This window comes from Pavona decussata, unplaced genomic scaffold (genome assembly GCF_977016875.1).
Source record: "Pavona decussata unplaced genomic scaffold, jaPavDecu1.1 SCAFFOLD_237, whole genome shotgun sequence".
In the NCBI taxonomy this organism is placed as follows: domain Eukaryota; kingdom Metazoa; phylum Cnidaria; class Anthozoa; order Scleractinia; family Agariciidae; genus Pavona; species Pavona decussata.
The window spans coordinates 1,728,707-1,750,849 of NW_028145642.1; the positions used below are offsets into that span (position 1 = coordinate 1,728,707).

The 22,143-nt window shown below is 37.2% G+C and overlaps 2 protein-coding genes across 2 annotated transcripts; one reads left to right on the plus strand and one right to left on the minus strand.

The window, feature by feature from the left end:
• The first annotated feature begins 3,541 nt into the window (after positions 1–3,541).
• Positions 3,542–6,457, plus strand: LOC146457842 (protein DVR-1 homolog). Its single transcript, XM_085091507.1, has 2 exons — positions 3,542–4,915; positions 5,026–6,457. Exons 1-2 carry the CDS (start codon positions 4,663–4,665, stop codon positions 5,895–5,897), a joined length of 1,125 nt encoding a protein of 374 aa, XP_084947633.1. The 5' UTR covers positions 3,542–4,662; the 3' UTR covers positions 5,898–6,457.
• A 295-nt stretch (positions 6,458–6,752) lies between these two features.
• LOC146457843 (nucleoporin p54-like) lies at positions 6,753–22,126 on the minus strand. Its single transcript, XM_085091506.1, has 13 exons — positions 21,796–22,126; positions 21,055–21,162; positions 20,295–20,524; positions 19,965–20,152; positions 19,397–19,499; positions 18,402–18,495; positions 17,204–17,258; positions 16,248–16,341; positions 15,395–15,502; positions 14,764–14,831; positions 14,044–14,095; positions 11,508–11,627; positions 6,753–8,562 (listed from the first exon to the last, which is right to left on the minus strand). The coding sequence occupies exons 1-13, from the start codon at positions 22,013–22,015 to the stop codon at positions 8,440–8,442; spliced, it is 1,563 nt and encodes a 520-aa protein (XP_084947632.1). The 5' UTR covers positions 22,016–22,126; the 3' UTR covers positions 6,753–8,439.
• Between the last annotated feature and the right edge of the window lie 17 nt (positions 22,127–22,143).

Below are 22,143 nucleotides of genomic sequence, written 5' to 3' on the forward strand. Positions count from 1 at the left end.
GGCAGTTAAGAAATTTAAAGGGTACCTGACGACAAAATTTGTACACTTTTTATCATTCCTATGATTTCTTCTCAGCAAAAGTAAATTAAACAGGAATTTTTTTCCGCGCTCATTTGCGTCCGTCATCTAAAAGGATCTCCTCAGATCGACCTGTGGAAGTCAGGCTCTTTTGTTGTGTTTGTACTGAGGCACATGATGTGATGTTAACGACAAGAGAACCTTCTTTATTTACAGTGGCAATAAACACAGATTAAAAGTGACAAACTGGTTAATCAACGTTTCGGTTCTTCACAGCCATTGTTGGCCCACAAAGCACGAAGAGCAAAGAATGAGATCCTGCTTTGTTTTGATCGAAGTTTGCCTCCAACAGGCTGGTTCCCAGTCAATATTAATGAGTCATTATGAGTATTGGGCGCGAACGAAATCTGATGGAGTCATGAATCTTAATTACGCGCCCGTGGAAGGCGTCTCACAAACATGTTTCATGCAACATGACTTAACATTTCTTTTGTTGTCATTGGTAGTTAAATGATGATTTCATTTGGTCTACTGGTTTAACACAAGGGAGCGTTCAAAAGTGAATGTATACGTACAATATCATTAACAAGCAATGTACCGATACCTATTAATTAATTTTAAAGTTATGCGTTGTGAATAGGGGGACTGCCTTGTAAAAGCCCGCAAGGGTTTGTTCAGTTTCCCCACCGAATAGTTATCTTATTTTGTCACATTTCAAATTGTAAATGATTTCAAATATGGGTAAATAATCAATCAATCAATCAATCAATCAATCAATCAATCAATCAATCAATCAATCAATCAATCAATCAATCAATCAATCAATCAATCAATCAACAAAGACTGCCCATCCCAGTTCTGGATTTAAGGGATAGTAGCTTCAATTTTTTTCATTTTCCAAGTTTATTACAAAGTGCGACAGCTTATTTTATTACAAAGTGGGATGAACTGTTCTTATAAAGTGCGACAGTTATTACAAAATGAGATAATTTTATTACAAAGTGCGACAAGAATTATTTCAAAGTGCGACAGTTATCACAAAGTGCAACAATTTTATTACAAAGTGCGACGATTATTACAGAGTGTGACACTGCCACTGCCATTGTCTGTAATACCCGTCCCCCTTCTTGCTTTGGAGGGCCGTTTTTTTTTTTGTTAAAAAATTAAAATGCTGAGATGAAAAACATACTCTTATCACCCATTTGAGAGAAGGTAAGTTATATGTGAAGGGGAGGGGGGGAGGGTCATAACAGTGTAACTTTGTTTGCTGGTATCATATGAGGGTGTCTAGAATAATTTCCCTTAGAATATCAGGGGGTGGGGAAGGGAAGGGTGCTTCTAAAACACTACGGGGAAAAACTAAAAATGGCGGTGCCCCACCCCACTACGCTAAATAAATAATGGAGGCTCCCGTAATAAGTCTAACCTGCATGGAAAGAGGAGACGTCTGTGCACAGGCTACCCAGGTCAGGAACGAGCACAGTGATCAAACATTACATGTTGAATTTGTTTGGACTGCTGGCCTTTGGGAATGCGGACTCCTGGATTTCGTTTTACAACATTTTTACTTTGACTACTATCAATCTGGCAATAGAAAACTTATTGAATAATCGTTACAATTTGTCGGTCGATTTTTCCCCCAAGTTTTTTCCTAGTTTCTCCCACTCACTCAATTTCTTTGTCCAATTGGCCTTAATAGGTCCGATTAATCGGCACGTTAGCCTTTTTAAGAGCAACGACGACGACTACGGCAACGAGAATGCCACAAAACAATCAGCCGGTTTCACGAGCGAAAACAATTGCTCTGCACTTGCGTTATGCATTTCGGCACATTTCCCTCTTGTCCTCCACAAAACGACAACGTGAAATCACTGAATGCAAGACTTTCTGGCGAACGTGAGCACATGATGATGAATTTTTCATTCGTTTTCTTAAACTTGAACGCTGTTCCTTCCAATTTAGTTCCTGGACAGTAAGTTGTACGAGCTCGAATAAGCGCAAAGCATTCAAACAACGAGAGTCTACATTATCAAGTGACGCTTGCGTTGGTGTTGCTGTTGCTTAAGCTTCCTAATGCGGGGCCTGTGTTTATACAATTAACTTCAATTTTTAGTGCAAATAAAACAAAAAAAGGTGTAATATTCAGCATGTGACGAGGGTAGGACAAAAGTCCCAGGCAATAATCGAATCCTGTCATAACCAATCAAAATGTCTGCACCATTACAAGCTCTCCGGTTAGTAGCCTGTAGACAAACACAATTAAAGGCCGACTGTGAAGCTTCTCCTTGTAGGCTAATGGGCTATGATATCAAAGTGAGTGGACATGGGGCGGGCTTAATCGTGGATTAATATTGACATAACTTGTGTGAACCATACAATCTTTTCGCAGGTCTTTAAAATTCAGTGTCTTCACTGTTCTGGTTAAAATAAATTTTAACAGCCGTGGCTTTTCTTGGCAGGGTAAATGAATCCGTGAGACCTAAACTCGTACTAAGATGACTTCATTTTTTAACGACCACGCCCATATGCTAATAACGGTAACCGTGGGACGAAGCGGAAGCTGTAGAATCTTTCAAGGTATCATTGACGCTTGATCTTTTAACCCTCAGGAAATTTTGTTGGAAGTACATGTTTGGGTACTTTAAGGGATAAAAATATGTCACAAGTAAGCACAAATCTGAAGCTAGGTTTAAATACCTAGTTTGACTCGTGTCTTCGGAATAATTCTAACAGCAAGTATAATCGTTTGTCCAAATCTCATGAAATAATCACAAGTTATAGTCTCGTTAAGATTAAACATTACAAAGCCTGATCAGGTTTTTTATGTCTATTTTTTGGAGGAATTTATAAACTTTTGATTAGTTGGGAACGCTCAGAGCTTCACATAAAACTTTCCCTGTAACGCATTCCGCTGTTCGATCATCAACAGTCGTTTTTACCGAATTCATATTTATTTTTTGTCAAAAGAATCTGCGTAATTTGATTCGATATTAGCTTTCATTACTTAAGACTGTATATCTAAAAAGTCTCTGCCACGACGCTGGGCTTGGCGTCTCTGTAGAATGATCGGCTCGGTTGCTAAGTTACCAGCTGTACTGCACCAAAACAATCTCAAAACAGCATCCACTTATATACCATACATGGGCCTATAAAGTGCGTATGTGGTTGATGTTAATTACTGTCACTGCCACAGACTGTATTGATAGCCGCCTCCATACATTAAATATAATAAAACTGTCTTTTGGTGTCTGTTTGTGACTTTTGCAACGAAAATATTTGAGACCATAAAATTGTTCGAGCCTAAAATAATTTTCCTCTGTCATCCCCCGAGAAGGAAATGTTGGTACGTCAACCCTGAGCACTCCACCTCTGAGCGGAAGGAAGGGCACGCGTAAAACAAGCAACTCGAAAAAGAAACTGAAAATTTTTATTTGCATGTCAAGGAATATAAACAGGCAACTTCAGACCTTCTGCTTCGGTTAATATAAGAGACACGTTTTACTGAGAAACCATGTTTTGACTTCACTATAGCAAACTGCACGTGGTAAGAAAGTTTTTAAATGTTGAAGACTGGGGCAAACTCGGATTCTGTTCATTCAAGGAATAAGAGAAGTAAACAATAAAAGCTGAACTGGCATTTCCATAGTATTGGGCACGCTCTGATAATTATTTTCAATACTGCTTTTGTTCTTTTTTGCGTCAACAAAAGGAAAGCAAACGAGTTATTTGTCGAGGATTTTTGTTTATCTTGTTGTCTCTGGATGTAAATTCAGAACAATCGAACTTATAGGATACTCTGAAATACAATCATGAGGACAGCTACACTGTGCACGAGCAGAAAACTTTCTGTTACACTACACTGACACTACAGGCACACAATACCGATTCAATGTTTCGTGTTGGTTGCTGTTTTGTCTTCACATGCCATTTTGTTTATGAAGGTTCATTTGCACTTGTTCATCCCATAATCACGCCTTCTTTGTCCACAGTAACTTTCAATTCACACCTCTGGCGACAGCCAATGTATAATTTGTTTAATACTCGGGCAAAATAATGCACAGTCTGTAGATTACAAAACAACATTAAGTTTTAACAAACTAATTCATTTGAGTTTACCGCTAGGTTGTGTTTAATTAAGATAACTTCTAAACGACAGTCATCTGAAGTGTGTTTGGCTATTTTAGCTCTCCATTCACCCGCAAAATGACCACTGCCCCAAAAAATCAGCATGTACAATTATTTTCTAAGTCAGCTCTCAACCGAAGTGTGACCACAATTTTCCTCGGTTTATTGAACACAGTACTTGATAGGAATTTCAAAACCCTGTAATCAGAAAGAACGTTTCGATCTGTGGCCGTTCAGTTTGCCCGAGCTAAACAAATATTAGCTTTATCTTGCACACTTATTGAATATTCGTAGTATGTTATTTTGGTGTGAATTGTTGGGAATAATTCCGGCGTGGCTGGCTGCACTGCTCAGCGAATGTCGGGCGTGCACATGAACAATATAGTGGGCGGCTATAAAATCACAAATGAACCATTCGGCTACTTCAGTAATCAGTGTAACATACGACAAGCACACCGACCGAACGATTAGCGGATGAGAACAGCCAACTGATGCCAAGGAATCCCGCACAGCTACCAAATGAATTCTACTACCTTCATTTTAGTTTTAATGTGCTTCATGACAGTATCTCTCCAAAACGGAGACGAGTTTAGCCATCTCCAAACTGATTTGCTCAACCTGCTAGAAATCAAGGAAAAGCCAAGCGTGTCACGAAGCAGGTCTCAAGTGCCTAAATATGTTATGGACCTGTTCAAGGAGCAAGCTCACACCAGTGGCTTTACTAGGGGAGGCAAGTCAGCTCCTGGAAAGACAATACGAACTTTCTTTCGAGGTATGTAAATCTGACATTCTTGTTACAACAACGAAGTACCTGAGTGAATTATTTCGGCACATAAATATCATCGTGATTTGCATGGTTAACATTGTCTTTTATCATTGTAGATAAACGGCTAAGCGTCGACGAGCGCCATTTCTTCTTCAATTTATCTGCCCTTCAAGGAAAAGAAAAAATCCAAAAAGCAGAGTTAAGAATATTTAAAAGACGCTCAAAGCTTGAGACCACTAATGGCCACTTCAAGGTGACAGTCAATCGTTTGAACCGCAGAGCAGTGGACGGTAGCAGTAGCTGGAAGAGAAAGCTGACTGTAGTCGACACCAAACTCGTCAAATGTCGCCGAGTTGGCGGCTGGATCGTATTAAATGTCACCTCAGCTGTGGCGTTTTGGAGTTCTTGGCCGTCGCGTAATTTCGGCCTGTGGATCACAGTAACTGGGATAGGAGCTCCACAGTCGGATTTCTACATTGCATCGGGTGGACGAAAAGAACCTATCTTGATTATTTATGGGGATAATAGCGCGAAAGGCAATCACAGAGGACTGAAAACTGTCGACGAGATTCCACAAGAAACGCGACACACGTCCGAACAAATAAACAGATCGAAACGAAAAGACGAACATAATCCACTCACGTCTGCAAGAAGCAGAAGATCTTTACACGAGGAGAGGTGCGCAAGACGAAAACTGTTTGTGAAGTTTCGTGACTTAAAGTGGGACAAATGGATTATTGCGCCCCGTGGATTCAGCGCTTTCTACTGCATGGGTACATGTCCAGAGATCATCGACAAGTTTTTCAATCCAACAAACCATGCAATAATACAAAACCTCATTCACCACCGCTATAATAAAAAAATTCCAGCGGCTTGTTGCGTACCGACGAGTTTGCACTCGATGAGTTTGATGTACTTTGAACTAGATGGCAGCATTGTGTTGAGGGAATACTCTGGTATGGTTGCGTCAGCGTGCGGCTGTCGCTAAGACATACACAGGCCTGGAATTGGACCCATTCAGTTAAATAATTGAAAGTATAGAGAACAAATTAAGAGTCAAAGAACGTATTTATATTGATAAATGGTGTTTAGCACCCTAATACAATATTGGAAGATAGTGAACAGATTTACTAGAGACTTTAGAGACTGTTGTCTGTCTCAAGACAGATTGGCAGAGAGGCAGAATGAAGTTAAATTTGATGCACTAAGTGCAGTCAAGAGTTAAACACAAGAATACAGGCTTCACCTACACTAGCTAATGGTGCGCTAATATTTACGTTTAAACTAATTCTTCAATTTCGGAGAACAGTTTAATCGCTAAAGAGTTTATGGGGGTTAGAAGTTTATCAGTTCAGCTCACTGTGAGCAATAAAAGGCCTCAAGCGAGCACTGCTGTTCAAAGACAATTTTATTTATTTCCGGTCAGGTAACTAGCCGCCGTCTATTTCTTGAGAAATTTGCATGAAATTCAGACTTGTTATATCACGCTCCTGTAAACACGAGTTCAATAAATGTAGTTGCGGGTTCCAGGTGTTCCGCAATCACGTACATTGAAGAGTCTCAATTCCTTCTCTTGTTCCTTAATCTTCCTGTTTCAGCACGTTGTTGATGTTGGTTTTCACGAGTTTTAGCAAACCTCCCATTTTAGTAACCGACTAAATTTGACATTCTTAGAAACAGTTGCACTTGAAAGTGAAGAGCAAAGTGTTGACTTAAGATATGGATGCTTTACACAAGTGTTGTGTTCTGTCATCTTATTGGTTACTTAAACAAATATCACGACAAGGCTCGCGCAGAGGATTCTAGAATAAAGTTTAACGACAGGCAAGGTAGAAACAACCAATACGTTTGATGTGGTGTGCAAAGAATAGCATTTATTCCATGTAGGCATCACGCCAAAGAGTGATAGTTTATCAGTATACACTAAGATTGACAAAACGGGCAAATTTTTCATGTTTGCTCCTGTGTTTACTTAATTTCAACATCGTCTATTTGTGGAAAAGTGTGAAGAAAAAGTGTAACCTTTTCCCTCCGGGTATATAGCGAAAATGAACCTTTTTTAACCCGGGATTACATGATAAGGCTAGTAGACATGACAAAAAACGCTTTTAATAAAATATAACAATTGTTTCAGTTTACTGAACTTTAACACGGTAGTGTTCTCAAACTTTCAAGTAAGTTTTTGGCGCTGTCAAAAAATTTTTCGTTTTATCGAGAGGTTGAACGAAACGAATTAGGGAAGAAAGAGAGAACAAAAAAATTCAATTCAAAGCCTGCATGAAGACTTTTTTCTTTTGCGCAATCACGCATAAAATTAATCAACAGTGTTCTTAACATTTAAGATGTCTGATCGCTATTCATTTGGTCTTCACAGTCGATGCGGCACTCTAAAAAATGTTTTAAATTCCTCTGCTTTTTTCCCCTTAGTTCACCTGGAAAGGTGCGACAAGCACTTTATCGGAGAGCAAAAATAGTGCACGTTTCGCAAGCATATCAGTAAAAATTACCTTAGCAAAGTTAAGGAACATGAGCGCGAAAACTCATTTGCCTTTACTCTTGAACGAACTGACCAAATGAAATATTTGGTACGTTATAGGTAAAAAATTTATTGAAACCATACTAACAAACATCTCGAACCTTAACTTGAAGAGTTTCGGGAAAACAAACATAAAACTCGCTTAAGATATTCAAGTCCTTGATCACTTTACTCATGCAATGTCAAATAGGGTCAGCGCAGAGTCGACGGAGACCGTCGGCGCCTAGCATAAAATTGCACCGAAAACATTCCTCTTTTTTCTACTAACAAGTAACTTCCTGTGGAAACAAAGCCCATTTTACGCTACACTTTAGTTCCACACACACAGGTCTTGTCGGCTGTACTGTTAGTGGATTCGATCAAGTGAACTCTTTACAAAGTCTTACTCGACCCAACGTCGCCCCCGCCTGCTTAAAACGTTTTAAAAATAACTTCAAAATTATTCAAGCAATAAATATCAAACTTTGTGCCTTTATCCGCCAAACGTAGGACTGATAATATTGCTCGCAGGACTTGATGTTTGCAACACTATTTTTAGACAGGCATCTGTATCATCAGTAACTTTCAATTTCCTGTTTAAGTTTTAACTTTGTTCCAATGACGTCCATAGTGATCACTTTAGGGGTCAATTAAGGCGGTTTTTCTTCTCAAGTAGTCTAAGATGGTTATTCAAGACGGCGACATTTTTGGTTCGGTTATGACGTCTCAAACGTCATTGTGGCCAGCTAAAAATTCCACACTATTCTCGTTTCACTTTCATGGGATCATTGACCTTCGAATGTCGGGAGGCGGTCCAATAGGAGTAGAACAAGGAAATGGCAAAAAGACCAATAGCTGGTAGTTCTTATAAATCAGCATTTTTTACATAAGTTATCCTCATAAATAACTTGTCGCCGGACAGCAACTTCTCGATTCACAGTTTGGTGTAACATAAGGTAAATCTTCACTGTTATAATATTTGTCGTCCCGACCGTATATTGAATCCACTTGGAAGTTAAGCTTGGCTCCCGCTAGCTGGCTGTTCCACGAGCCCTCGCTCTATAGTGGCCAGATCTTGCAGGTCGTCTTTGATTATTGCTATCAGATGCATCAAGCCCTCTTGTTGACGCTCAAGATGCTGCGACAAAGAACAACTGTCCATTAACAACTAACTTCGCTCAACGGGACGTCAACAGTTAATGACCAAGCTCCCAAGAAATGACATTTTTAACGCATGGACGGGAGTCTCTCGAATTATTAAATTTATCGGGGCCAACAAACTACCGGAATATTCAAACCCTTACCCTTTCACATACCAGTTTTCAAAAAAATTGTACCCCGTTCACATACAGAAAACAAAAAATATTCTACCCTTCTTATACCTCAAAGAATTATCCTTCGGTTTTAAGTTGTTTTTGCAACCATTTGAAAAATTTCGCTACCCTTTTGCAAACTACGAGGGTAAACAGGCACCACTTTCGGTGCTTATGGAGTGCCCCCACCCACCCACTCACTGATGTGCTCGGGCTTTAGGGAAACGTACTACTTATGAAAGTAAACTTCACTAAAAACTTTCCAGGCATATTGGCAGACATTGGAAGTGCATCAAGTTTCTTTGGCGATTGGTATTTTTTGCCAATACTTCAGCCACTAGTGTGAAAATTTGTTAGGCGAGACGTGTCCCAAGTTTTCATCCCCCAAAGAATACAGCATCCAGAACAAAATGATGCTGAAAGAACAAAGGCACTTTCAATGTTCTCTTGCTGTAGTTAAACACTGCTATACTGTGGGAAATTTACCGTGATATTCCGAAACCTGTGATGAAACGAGAACCCAATTGACAAAAAAAAAAAAAAAAAACAAAAAAAAAAAAAAAAAATCACACGGACAATTTATTTTTAGTGTTATAAAAACCCTTTTGACAAGATAAAAAACATCAGTGAAACCGCAGGTAATAATACGCAATTAACTATATATAGTGTTTTCAATAGAAAACATGGATATTAAGAAAAGTGTACGAGTACTCGTGTAGGTGTGATGTGTAGGAGAATGGCAAGAGTTGTCGGCGCGACTAACATGCAAGTTAGCGTTATGTCCTTTGTTCAAAACCACAAAAATCGTACACAGTTAGGTGTGTGGTCTGTATGCGAGCATGTGCGGCATATGACCGTTTCCAAGTTCTGTGGGCGTTAACCGTCATTGGTCGAGCCAAGTTCGTGCTTATTACGTATAATATTAGTTTGATACTGATGGGGTAATCTGTGGTACAACCTAACAGACCTGATGACTGTTATAAAGCCAAACTTCGACGTAATGTACTACGGTCAACAAATGTATTTTTCTTACATCAAGAGTGCCCTAAGTAAGTTCGTTCTTAAAGAAATAATCTGGTATTTTCAGCTGTGCCCCTACGCATACAGCAGGACATTTTTTTCCACGGGTAGTGGGTGACGGGTGACGGCGGATTAAATGAATGCACAATATACAGCTTAATCAAGGAATAAAGGTGTTGGATAACGTTTTGCCAAATGTTTATCAGAGAAAATACAGCTGAATCAAAGAAACAAATCGAATAACTTCTTAACGGAATGCTCCAAGGAGAATAAACAGTTTCAACAAAGATAACACTGAAATAGATGAACAGTTTTGTTGGTTCTGGTTTGCCAGTTCACAAGAAGCTCTTGAATGAATTCCAATAAACTTCTGACCAATTTCGCATCCAGTTCAAATATCAGGCAAGAAATTAACCTCCTCAAAATGTCCACGTTTCCAAGATGGTCTGCAATCTCGGAAAACGTCTGAAATCACGAAATCATAAACTTCAAACTCGCGCAGCCAGAGTGTTGTGCCTTTATCAACCAACTCTAACATTACGAATGTCGTAAGTTATTGCTTATACAATTTGAGCAAATAATTGCTAATGCTTTCTTTTAACTATCGAAAATAAATTTAATATATTTCTTAACTTGCGTAATAAGCGTTTTTTCCTCGCATAAGAAGCGTTTCGCCCTTTTGAGCACAATGCAGACACGTTTTTTTTTTTCTGATATTTTTACTCCTGGCCCAACTTTCGCGCGACCAAAGAGAGAGAAACTCTTAAATTCCAACACACAGAAAAACCATGGAGCAGCTCGCTATGCAGACTATGTATTTGTAGCAACGATGTGGCGTTTTGCGACGATTATAATATGTGAAATAAATGAGTATACATAAACACAAATTATGAGTAAAGAATGAGAGTATTTGTATATTTGTATTTGTGTTTGAGAGTATTTGAAACCTAAGAGTCACATCACAACTCGGTACAGTATGATGTCCTGAGTTCGAAAACCTAAGTGGATGTCATCTGTGTCAAGTGAACTGTGTTGGTCAGTAAATGGGATAAAGGCTCTGGTTATTTTCTCCTGATTGGTTCTTGAAGTCAGGGTGTTATTGGTTGTCTGTCAGTTGTGCCTAATTTCAATCTAATTTTAGTTAACTACATTACTTCTTAACAAAAGCAGATAAATAAATATTCTGTTATCTGTCCTGAGCAACCCTCTATTCTCTGCGGAGGACAACCTGCGTTTATGTCAACCAATGGGATTCGTTCCTTTCATTCTTATTTGAATAATAATAATAATAATAATAATAATAATAATAATAATAATAATAATAATAATAATAATAATAATAATAATAATAATAATAATAATAATGCGCAATATGACAGACCTAAGATATGTCGTTTACTGTAAGTAAATGTCGAAAGAACAATTGGCATTCTGGGCGATGAAATAAATAAATAAATAAATAAATAAATAAATAAATAAATAAATAAATAAATAAATAAATAAGTAACAGCTGTGATGTCATTGACTGTGAAAACTGTTCTACACAATGATTGGTGCGTTATGTTTTTCGCTACTCTATGGTCCGTTGGTCTATTTTTTGGTCAAATTCGTCAGTTCCTTCAGTCTAACGTCGTTTGTAATGTGCAAGGACCACTGGGGACAATGGAGAAGTTATTGGTGTTTGTTCCAGTCAATTCCGGGGCGGTCAAACTTTACCAACTCACAGTATTTGTATATAAAGAGTTCTTACTTGTTTCAGTTGTTCCTGCATAACACCTTCTACTACATATCTGCCATCTGCTGGTCCCAGTCTCTCGCCAGCTTGGCTCTGCCGTAAGCGAATCTGTGACATCATCTCATTTAGGCGAGCCTAGGGCAAGTAATTCATGGTAAGGTACCATATAGTCACCTATATAACCCTAACCCTAACCCTCCATATAGTCACCCAACCCTCCATATAGTGGAAACAGCGATGTTCAGAATTTGATAAATGCTTATTTTAGAAATCGCCGTGAATTGCCTTATGAGGGAACTGTACGTGTGTGGTGGGCAATTCCTTGGACCAGGATTCCGTTTCCGTCCTTATCTGTCTGCTGCTTGTTTAAAAAAAAAAAAAGAAAAAAAAGTATTTTTATAGTGGAAATGCACTTAGCTACCCTAAGCTACTTTAAAGGCATTCCACTCAGAAATAACGGGAAACAAATAATAATCAAATTAAACATAACATGTTAAAAATCCCAACTGGCAGGAGGCAAACCAGCTGGCTATAGACAAGCTTGGCCGAGGACGGGGCTTGAACCCGGGACCTCCGGATTTCAAGTCCGGCGCCCTAACCGCTGTACCACGCCGCCTCCTCCTTGTTTGTTTGTTTTTTGTTTAACCGATCGACTCACATTTATTTAGAAGAGAAAGGATGACGATGAATGAAACGTTTCATTAAGGTGGCATTAGTCACCAGTCTTCCTGTGGACATTTAATCTTTGCACTTCTCCCTTTGATCCATAGTTCACAATTGCTACTTGCGGGACAAGCAATAACAGGAGTTCTGATAAGACGGTTACTGTCTTTAACCATGAAGAAATTAAGCAACAGTTTTGTTAATCTAGTTTTCACCAAGTCGAGCAATTTATCTGTTTCAGTAGGTTTCACTAGAGATTACTGAAGAATTAACTCAAGGTTAACATAAATATAAAGATAAGTAAGCTTAACCCAGAGACAAATATTGTTGATTATTTTCAGATATTTACGAAATGATAGCAGAAAGCCGGGAAAAAGGGCAACGACAAAAACTGATAAACGAAACGTCGGCGGAAAAGGTATGCCATCTTCACTAACGCAATCTTTTGTGTTTATAATCTTGCAGTCAGCGTGTCATATAATTTTCTGGCTTGTAAGAAGAAATCAACAGTTGGCACAAAACAATTACACTGTACATGTGATCAAACAGTTTACCATAAAGCTTCTTGGTACTGGACTGTGATTGCAAGAACATTTACAGGTTGGAAAACCTGGTTGATGTTTCTTGGAGTGCAACAAAGTGTACAATGCATATGATCCATGAGATACATATTCCTTTAATTTGTGTTTTGATTGAGCACAGAGTGAAAGGGTGTAATTGAATAAGGAGAGGTATAATAACACTCCCTTCAGGGATGGTACAGTGATGAGAGCAATTACCTGGATGAACATTTTATAGTAAAACAATCCCTAAGAATATCTGTTGACCTTCATTCTAGTTTTTACTCCAGTCTCACGAAGATGAGTGAATACTATAATTTCCCCAACTTTAATTATTACACATTGAATGAAAATAACATCAAACAATATATAGATCTTATGAAAAAGAAATTAGAAAGAAATTATTGGCACCAAACCCTTCAACACTCACAAAAACTCAACTTTTATTACACAATCAAAAAAACTTATGGCCCCTCTGCTTACCTAGATCTTACCAGGAAAAACGCTTCTAGGAAAGCGTTAGTGAAACTAAGAATTAGCAGCCACAAGCTTTTGATTGAAACAGGAAGATACGACAACATACCCCGTAGGGAAAGGGTATGTAATGTTTGCAACTGTAAAACCATTGAAGATAAAATTCAAGCTACTCTTCTTTAAGAGATATGTTCTTTACTAAAATAGAACCTAGCCTTCCATTTACACGACTATTAGTAAAAGAAACTTTACTATCGCATATAATGAACTCAACTGACTATTTTATAAACACTGAATTAACTTCACTTGTTTCCTCGTGCTTCGAATTGAGAGATAAACTTCTTTCCGGAATAATTACTTCAGTCTACTGTATGAATAGTTTAAAATAAGCAAAGACTTCAGTTACTTTATTTATTATTTTTTATTTTACTATATTATTATTTTATTTTATTTTACTCTATTTTAAGTTATCTTAGGAATTAGTTGACAAATTAATAATTAGCTATGAATAGCTTTTGCAATACTGTATTTGTTATAGTCATGCAAATAAAGCTTGTTGTTGTTGCCTGCCACCAATGTGGCCCAGGTTCAATTCCTGGCCAGAGTGTCACATGTGGGTTGAGTTTGTTACTGGTTCTCGTCCTTGCTCCGAGAGGTTTTTCTCTGGGTAATCTGGTATTCCACTCTCGTCAAAACAAACATTTCCAAATTCCAATTAGATCTGGGTAGTATACCCAGTTAAGTAAACCATGATCTTTCCACACTTCCCAAGGCCATGACCATGTTTCAGTGGAACTCACACAAAACTGGATTGAAATGCAAGAACCCAAGAAAAGATCTGATTATACGCCTACCTTGAATTGGGATGGTGCATTTAATTCAGCTTGCAGACATTCAAGCTGTACCCTGAAAACCAACAAAACAGTACATCTGACTACTAAAAGCACCAACAGCTGTATTCATCCACTCGAGCCCATTTGTTCAAAAGCTAATTGCTGCCAATCTACAAAACCATGGGATTTCCTTTGGTTCGCCAAAAACGTTTTCAGGCATTAATAATTATTATAACCTAAATGTGACAAAAAGTTAAATTATGTGGAAACTGTAAGGCAAAGAATGTTTTTTTTTTAAATATTATTTCATTCAGCACTACTTGCTTTGAACAACTCAGGACTGGGTTCATTTGTTCAAATTGTGATTATGCAAATCCACATATTATTTCCAATTCAAACTTAAACTTGTCATTTCGGTTCAATGTATAAATGTTTGACTCTACACTGTATTGAAAGTAAAATTCTAAGCTTTTGACTCTGCTAGAGTCTTGTTCACAGTGATTTGGCCAGGTCATGTGACATGACCAGCCTTGTCCAGATTGCTAGAAGGTTGTTTTTAAGAGTGAAAAATCTTTATATGATTAATAAATCCAGAACATTAAGTACTACTTGAATTCAAACTACTGGGCCTTGACAGTTAGCAAGAAAAAAATCTACCATTTACTGGGTATTTTGGGATTAAATTAAGGTTAGTACTACACAACAACTGGTGTGGAGTGATAAGTGAGACAGGCTTGATACCTAAGCTGTTCTTCATCAGCTTGCACAGAATAACCACTCTTTCTGAGGCATTCTTGTTTTATCATAACCTGCAAAAGACAAATGCTAAATAAATGTACTGCTACAAACATCTACAACAAAAATTTACAAGTAAATACAAATAGATGAAACATATATTTCAAACTGTGGATGAAAGATCAAATAGGAGAAAGATCCTCACAGTTAGTATGCAACTGAAGCAGTTGCGAAAAGAAAGCCTGAAAAAAAATTCAGGCTTGAACGGGGTTCAAAGCCATGACCTCTGTGATGCTGGTGCAGTGCTCTACCAACTGAGCTATCAAGCCAACTGGGAGCTGGTCATATTGTGAGTTTGTAAAATACCCGTAAAGGATGAATAAATGAATGTAAATATATGAAACATATATTTTGAACTGCGGATGAAATATCAAATAGAAGAAACATCCTTTACTTCAATTCATAAGAGCAATGTAGCAGGGTATTGTAGATCGTGAAGACCCTGGTTAAAAGCATTTAAAACTCCAGTCAATAAAAGCAAAAGCAGTGAAAGTCCAAGGCTAGCATTATTTTCGCTCCTTAAGACATTGAGTTGAATTTTAGTCAATGTTTTGTGTGTGTATTGTAAGATTTTTACCTCAAGAATACTATGACTTAGTTCCAAATGTTTTCTTTTAAACTGTGCTAGTTTTGCCATGGTGGTTGCATGGTTATGCTGCAGCTCAGCTATCTCCTCACTTATGAGCTGCAAAAAAAAAAAAAAAAAAAATAATATTAATAATGATAATAAATAAATAAATAATAATAAAACAACTGGTAACAATTCAATTAAGGACAGTGCCTACTATTGTTACTGCGCATATGTTCTGCGCATCTCGAGATACTCTGATTTTCTGTCAGTGGTGCCCACTAATACAGGGATATTTTTGTGCTGTTTAAAACTATGCGGACAAAGCAGAACTTGGCAAGTACTCTTGGTATCCATAAAGAAAATCGGGGGTAACCATGCATTTTTCAGAGATAATTGATCTTCAATTTAGGAAAAAATGCCACACATTGTTTTGCATTTTTGTGCTTTTAAGAAATACTGTTGCTCAATTATCTCTGAAAAATGCGTGGTTACCCCAATTTTCTCTTTGGATTCCAACAGCCCTTGCTAAGATCTGATTTTCGCACATAGCCATAAACCGCACAAAAATACCTGTGCATTAGTAGGCACCGCCTTTAAAGTCTGACGATAGTGATCATGGGATCGTAACAGTGATAGCAAAGGAAGCGCAGCATCCAGAATTGGAACTCTCAGAAATCAAGTCTATGTAACATACATGCTGCTTGGACCCTGATCCTAAAACATTCTATCACAAACCACATAAAAAACCAAAACAAGCATGTATTATGCAAACATACACAAATGTGCAATAATCATGCTACTTTATGTATAGAAAGTTGAAAGTGGACAGGATGATTTATTATTATATAACAGTGCTTACAGAAATTCTCTTCTGATGTTGCAACGTCTCCTGCTCCTGTAGCTTTTGTCGCTTTTTCAGTTCACTAAATCCAGTTATAGCCATTGGAATCAACCTTTAATCATTGACAGATAATCAAAAATAAAAGGTTATACTGACAGTGGAATCTACATTTCCCAAGAATTTGATGCATGTGACAGAAACATTTAGCATAATTAATAAGTAAACAAGATTTTAATAACAATGATTTAATAACAAGAAAAAGGTTTCATGGGAACTCTAATCAGCTCTGGTGTATTTGGCTTTTAAGGAAGCCCTTAAAATATCAGGTAATATTCTACCTTGGATGACATCTCACCTACAGTTATAATAATACTACTAATAATAATAATAATAATAATAATAATAATAATAATAATAATAATAATAATAATAATAATAATAATAATAATAATGACATATTTATGCAGGATGACCATTTCAGTTATAAAAACTGCTTTCAACATGGGTCCTGCGTTAAAAAAAAAAAACTAGATCTAAAAAAGCTAAATAAGAAATCCAGAAATCATCCATATGAAAAGAGATAAAAGGACTAAAACTAGAATTCACATACAATTATTAAAAATATCTGCCCCTTTACAAAAAAAAAACCAACGCTCTTTTAGTCAATTCCAATTTAACCCTATCAATAACTAGTTTGTTCTTATTCCTAATATCATAATCATGAATATCATGTCGTTTAAGTTGCAGTTGCAGCTAAACCCCTTAAAACTTAGATGAAACTGTTGCTGTTTGTTGTCAGCTGTGTAACATACCTTGAGTAACAATGAAAAAGCTCAGAAATTTGGCCAAAGACTCCATACAAGGTACAGCCATCCACCCAGCCACTAACCAATGAATCAGTTAGCCTCTTTCACCAAATCACCCAATTAATTAAAAGGTAGATAACACTCGCCAGTAGAGATGATAACTAATACCTTTGAGGGTCAGGATTGTCCTTCTTGGCTTGTTCCCAGAGTAAAGAATCAATTCCTACAAACACATTAACAAGGAAACAAATACTAAAAAAAAAATACTGTTGTAATGAAGTACTTAATAGATGTTTTAATTAGTATCAATCACATTTAACTTGGAAAGCTACACTTTATGACATGTAAACAGTTCATGATACCAACTTTAGTTCCATTTTGAGATGACATTACTGCATTCAGATAAATTAATTAAACTCCATATAATCATTCTGCTGTGCACACTAGAATACCTCCCACCTTTAAGTCACCATGAATAGGTTTAAGGAGCTTGCAGTGCAGTAACGTATGGGAGTTGTTACATTCTTGAGCACTGTATCCTCTCAACATCAACAACAACAGCATTGAAAGACAGTTTCTTATTTATAACCACTTGTCAGTAAATTTCTTACTACCTACTATACATAAAACACATGTAACAACTATCATTAAGCCACCTTACACAGTATAAAAAGCACATTTTTAACTTATTTAAAATCAACAAAAGTTGGTAGCACTCTACATATTAATGTGCACCGATACACTGTATGTGTTATCCTGAATTCAGAATTATACAATAATATGTATTACAAAATAATGTTAACAATAATTTGCCTGAGAATATATTGTTAGCATCAATAGTTATACAGTGTAATAGGCCAATTTACAGTTGCTTACTCAGTGACCGGGCCTATAAATGGTAGCGAGGCTGCCGTTGACCTTGTATTGATACAGACCTCACTGTTTTTATCATGTAAATTGTGTTGTTGTGATGCAAACTAGCCTGCATTTGCATAAGAAAAGTAAAGAGATTTGTATCAAAACAAGGTCACCGGCAGCCTTGCTTCCAGTCATAAGCCAGGTAACACAGCAACAACTGTAAAATGGTCTATTGCAAAACTTTGAGAAAATAATACAAAGTACGTTTTTTTCTGTACACATAATTCTTTTCAAACATTTGCAAAAAGATTTTAGATATATTGATTCATTTAAAATTTTGTTGATTTTTGTTCGCTTAAGCCACAGAAAGATCTAGAATTCAGGATTTACACAGGATGGTTAAAATGGCTTTGGAGATGTCTCCAAATCTTTTCAAAAATCCAAATCTTCCACTCTAGAGTTCAATGAAGTTTCCATTTAGCACACATTTGTGATTGTGGTGACATACCAACAGGAGGATTGTCCAGGTACTGCTGCAGCTGAGATGGTGACATACTTGTTTTCATTAAAATATTTACAATGCCAATGCTTTGCAGCTGAGTCTGCAAATAATTTTGCACAAATATTAGTACTCCAACCACAACACACATGTTGAAATTCTATATTAAACAGTTATTGAATGATGTTAATGTACATTACGTTGTTCTTTTATAAATTAGCAAAGAAATATAAAAATTATTAGTTTGTAACTTACAAAAACTCACAAGGATGGATGTGGTGTAGGTATTAATTTTTTGAAGTGTGGCCTGTTCACTCATTCACAATTCATCCTCTGTATGCATGGCTCGTGCTTCTCCATTTTGAATTCTTAAGTCTGAATCCATGACAGGGCATACACACTCAAAATCTTCATTTTTCTTTGGCAGAACCTCTTTCTTTTGATGGCATTTTAGTTATATTCAGTAAAATGTAAAGTTATTGGAAGTGAAAATATACATTGAAGTCACATACATGTATTTGAACTGCAGATGAAAGTATTAATCACTGATAATCTCATAGACCATCATAGTAAAGTATGCAACTTTCTTTTTTCAGCTGCTTAAAGTTGCAGACATAACTGCAATTTCACCTGACATTTATTAATTATTTCATCCATAGTTCAAATATAATTTATGACTTTAACATAAATTATTTCACTTCCATCTTTTAATTCACCTGTAAACTCAGGTATATTATTAATTTACAAAATGACAGCTCCCAGTTGGCTATAATCAAATATGATAGCTCAATTATTGCAGAGCACAGCCACTGCACTGGTATCACAGAGGTCATGGGTCTGAGTCCTGTTCAAGCCTCTAATGTTTTCAGGCTTTCTTTTCACAGCTGCTTAAGTTGTGTACATACCAGTGATTTTATTAATTTTACAACATAGATAATATAATGTCAGTGAGCAGTGTTCCAGTAGTTCAATAGAAGCTGACTGGATTGAATAGCTTAACATACCTTTATGTTGCTCTGATTAAGGTGTGTGTAGACATCTGTGGCTGCAATAGTTCTAGAGGACCCATTTGGATGCCTTTCAACAACATACATAACAACTTCTGCCCTGAAAAAAAAAAAAATGATTTCTTGTTACTTCTCCAAACCATTGACTTGATAAGCACTATGCTTTTGTTGCAGGTTCTCTCTCTTGTCCTCAGGTAGTCTGTCTGAGGTCTTGGGTTCAAGGCACATTCAAAATTCTATTCACCTTTGCAAAAGAATCAGGTCACTTATTCATGGATGTTACAACTGAAAGTAAACTTGGATGCTGGCTGCTTAAAAGTTTTGGGTGAACATGCAGGTTAGGCTCTTGATATGGCTTGCTATTCAAAGAACATTTTACTAGGAATTGTCAAAATAAGGTCGTGTATTTACTAGTGAAAAAATAATTGTTTGATGATGTAGTACATGTATTCCTCCATAAGACCTGATAGCTTCATTGATGGAATTAGTGTGATATACATGTAGAAACCATTAAAAAGTGTTTAGTGCATGTACATGAAGATGTATAAAATTAATAGTGTCAAACCTGTCATCAGGCAGAGGCTTTATTCCTTCTATACACACCATCAATGTGGGTTTGCTACCCAGACACTTGTGTAGAGCATCAACAAGACCCTGCTGGCTGGCACGCACTTCGCTTTCTTTCTTCTTAATCTCAAGTGATAAATGACCATCCTCATTGCTAGCAGTAGGAAGACGACTATAACCTACAACCTTAAAAACATACAGCATTACATATGTAGTGCTTAGTTTGGGAGATACTTACATTACTTATGCCATACCCTGGACTGTAAAGGCAACTGTCATCATTTAAACATGCACTTTATGTACTCTCCTTAAATAAGCAAGTACTTACTTTAAAACGACAAAATGGATTTTGTGGTGAAAAGTCCACGGCTCCCTGTTGGTTGTAGAAGCCTTTTCCAGTTCCCCAGCAAGCCTGTAACTGATTCAATTTAGCAATAATACCATCTCTTTCATCACCATAAATCTGAGGCCGAGATAAAGCAGCTGTTAGTTGAGCTAACAGAGTGGGTGCAGTCTGTGTGCTCTGTGGAAGCAAACCCAGTGAAGGCTGCGTAAACCCTGTAAACAAGAATTCAAAATAAACGTACCCTGACTCACACCTTATTTCCTTCATTTTTGGTAAAAAATGTCAGTTTACAGAGGTTAAAAAGTTCTCTCTACGTGGCTGTAAAAATGTCACTTGCTTTGTTTCTGTGAAGCATTGGTATGGACATACTAAAAAGTAACATTATCACTTGTAATGACTGTAATCAGTACTCAAGAATTGTTCACAGCACCTTTTGTTTAAATTTTACTTGAAACATGTTACCTCAGAGAAGAGAAAAGCGGTTACAAGAAAATTTAACCTACAACTGCAATGGAAAAACACAATTCATGAGTTGAGAAGTTATGTAGGCCATTTTACTCAAATAGTCACTCCAATTTCTCTGCTAAAAGTTGGCTTCAAATTCATTGACCTATATCATTCAATCTAGCCAAGACATGCCACTCAAATTCATATCATGAGAGCTGTGCTCTTTCCAAGGGTATCTTCTCCATAATAATTATTTAAAGTGGTCTAACATCATGTCTTTGTCTAATCTGAATACCTGTAGTGGGCTGTTGACCGAAAGTAGAAACACCAAGACCTCCAGTTGCTCCAAATCCTGTAAGACCTCCTCCAAGAGAAGGAGCAACACTTGTTGTTGTTCCAAAACCTGTAAACAAATAATTATGTATGAGTATGATCTTTAGACCTTATCAAGGTTCTGGAAGCTATCTTGATGGGTAAGCAAACATGTCTTGAAATAACAGTGTTTGTATGGAAATCCAAATATGTCAAATAATTTTCAGAAAACCTAGCTTCTGAACAATTCATGAATTAGAAACTTTTCGCACTAGTTAAAGGATTTAAAAAAAAAATTGGAGGGATCTAGCTGTGCCAGAAATTGGCCAGTCGTGTTTTGAACTTCCCATACATTTCCCTGTATTTTTTCCTGCAAACTATTTTTGACAGCAGTTCACAGCTGGTTCGCTGGAAAAGATTTACAGACAAATGTATGGAAATTTCAAAACGCAACTAGATGCTTTTTAGCACAGCTACATTCCTCAGTTATTTTCTGTAAAATCCTTTGCCTAGTACCTAAAGTTTCCAATTCATGAATTTTTCAGAAGCGATGTTTTATTTGACATCGGATTTCCATACAAAAACTGTTATTTCCAGACGTGTTTGCCTACCGGCCGCATCAAGATGACTTCCAAAACCGTGATGAGCTCTATTAACATCCCCCATACAAGTATTTTTAGACAGAATAAGAAATTTGGTTTTATTTGACAGTACGCAAACTTACCAAAAGTAGAAGAAGCAGTTGTCTTCACTCCAAAGCTCGTCCCAAACACTGATCCACTAGAAGCTGTAGTTGCCGCTCCAAAGCCACCAAAACTTGGTGTACTTGTTGCACCAAAAACCTTACCGGCCGTATTTCCCGCCTGACTCGTTCCAAAGCCAAATGCTGTACTTGAAGGAGTACCAAAAGTAAAACCTCCACCAGAAGCATCAAACAGTGACATAATGGCCCTGGGAGGCCGAAGAAAAGTATAGAAACGTAAGGGAAAACGATAAGAAACTCAGTCGGGCGGCAAAATGCGCCAGGCGTTTACATTGCGCCCACAAGCGCAAGTGTCCAGTAGTTTCGTTT

Coding starts and splice junctions, on each gene's coding strand:
- LOC146457842 (XM_085091507.1), top strand. CDS start 4,663: ATGAATTCTACTACCTTCATTTTAGTTTTAATGTGCTTCATGACAGTA. Junction 4,916..5,025: donor AATACGAACTTTCTTTCGAG/GTATGTAAATCT, acceptor TTATCATTGTAG/ATAAACGGCTAAGCGTCGAC.
- LOC146457843 (XM_085091506.1), bottom strand. CDS start 22,015: ATGTCACTGTTTGATGCTTCTGGTGGAGGTTTTACTTTTGGTACTCCT. Junction 16,342..17,203: donor GACAATCCTGACCCTCAAAG/GTATTAGTTATC, acceptor CAATGATTAAAG/GTTGATTCCAATGGCTATAA. Junction 14,832..15,394: donor TAAGTCATAGTATTCTTGAG/GTAAAAATCTTA, acceptor TGTCTTTTGCAG/GTTATGATAAAACAAGAATG.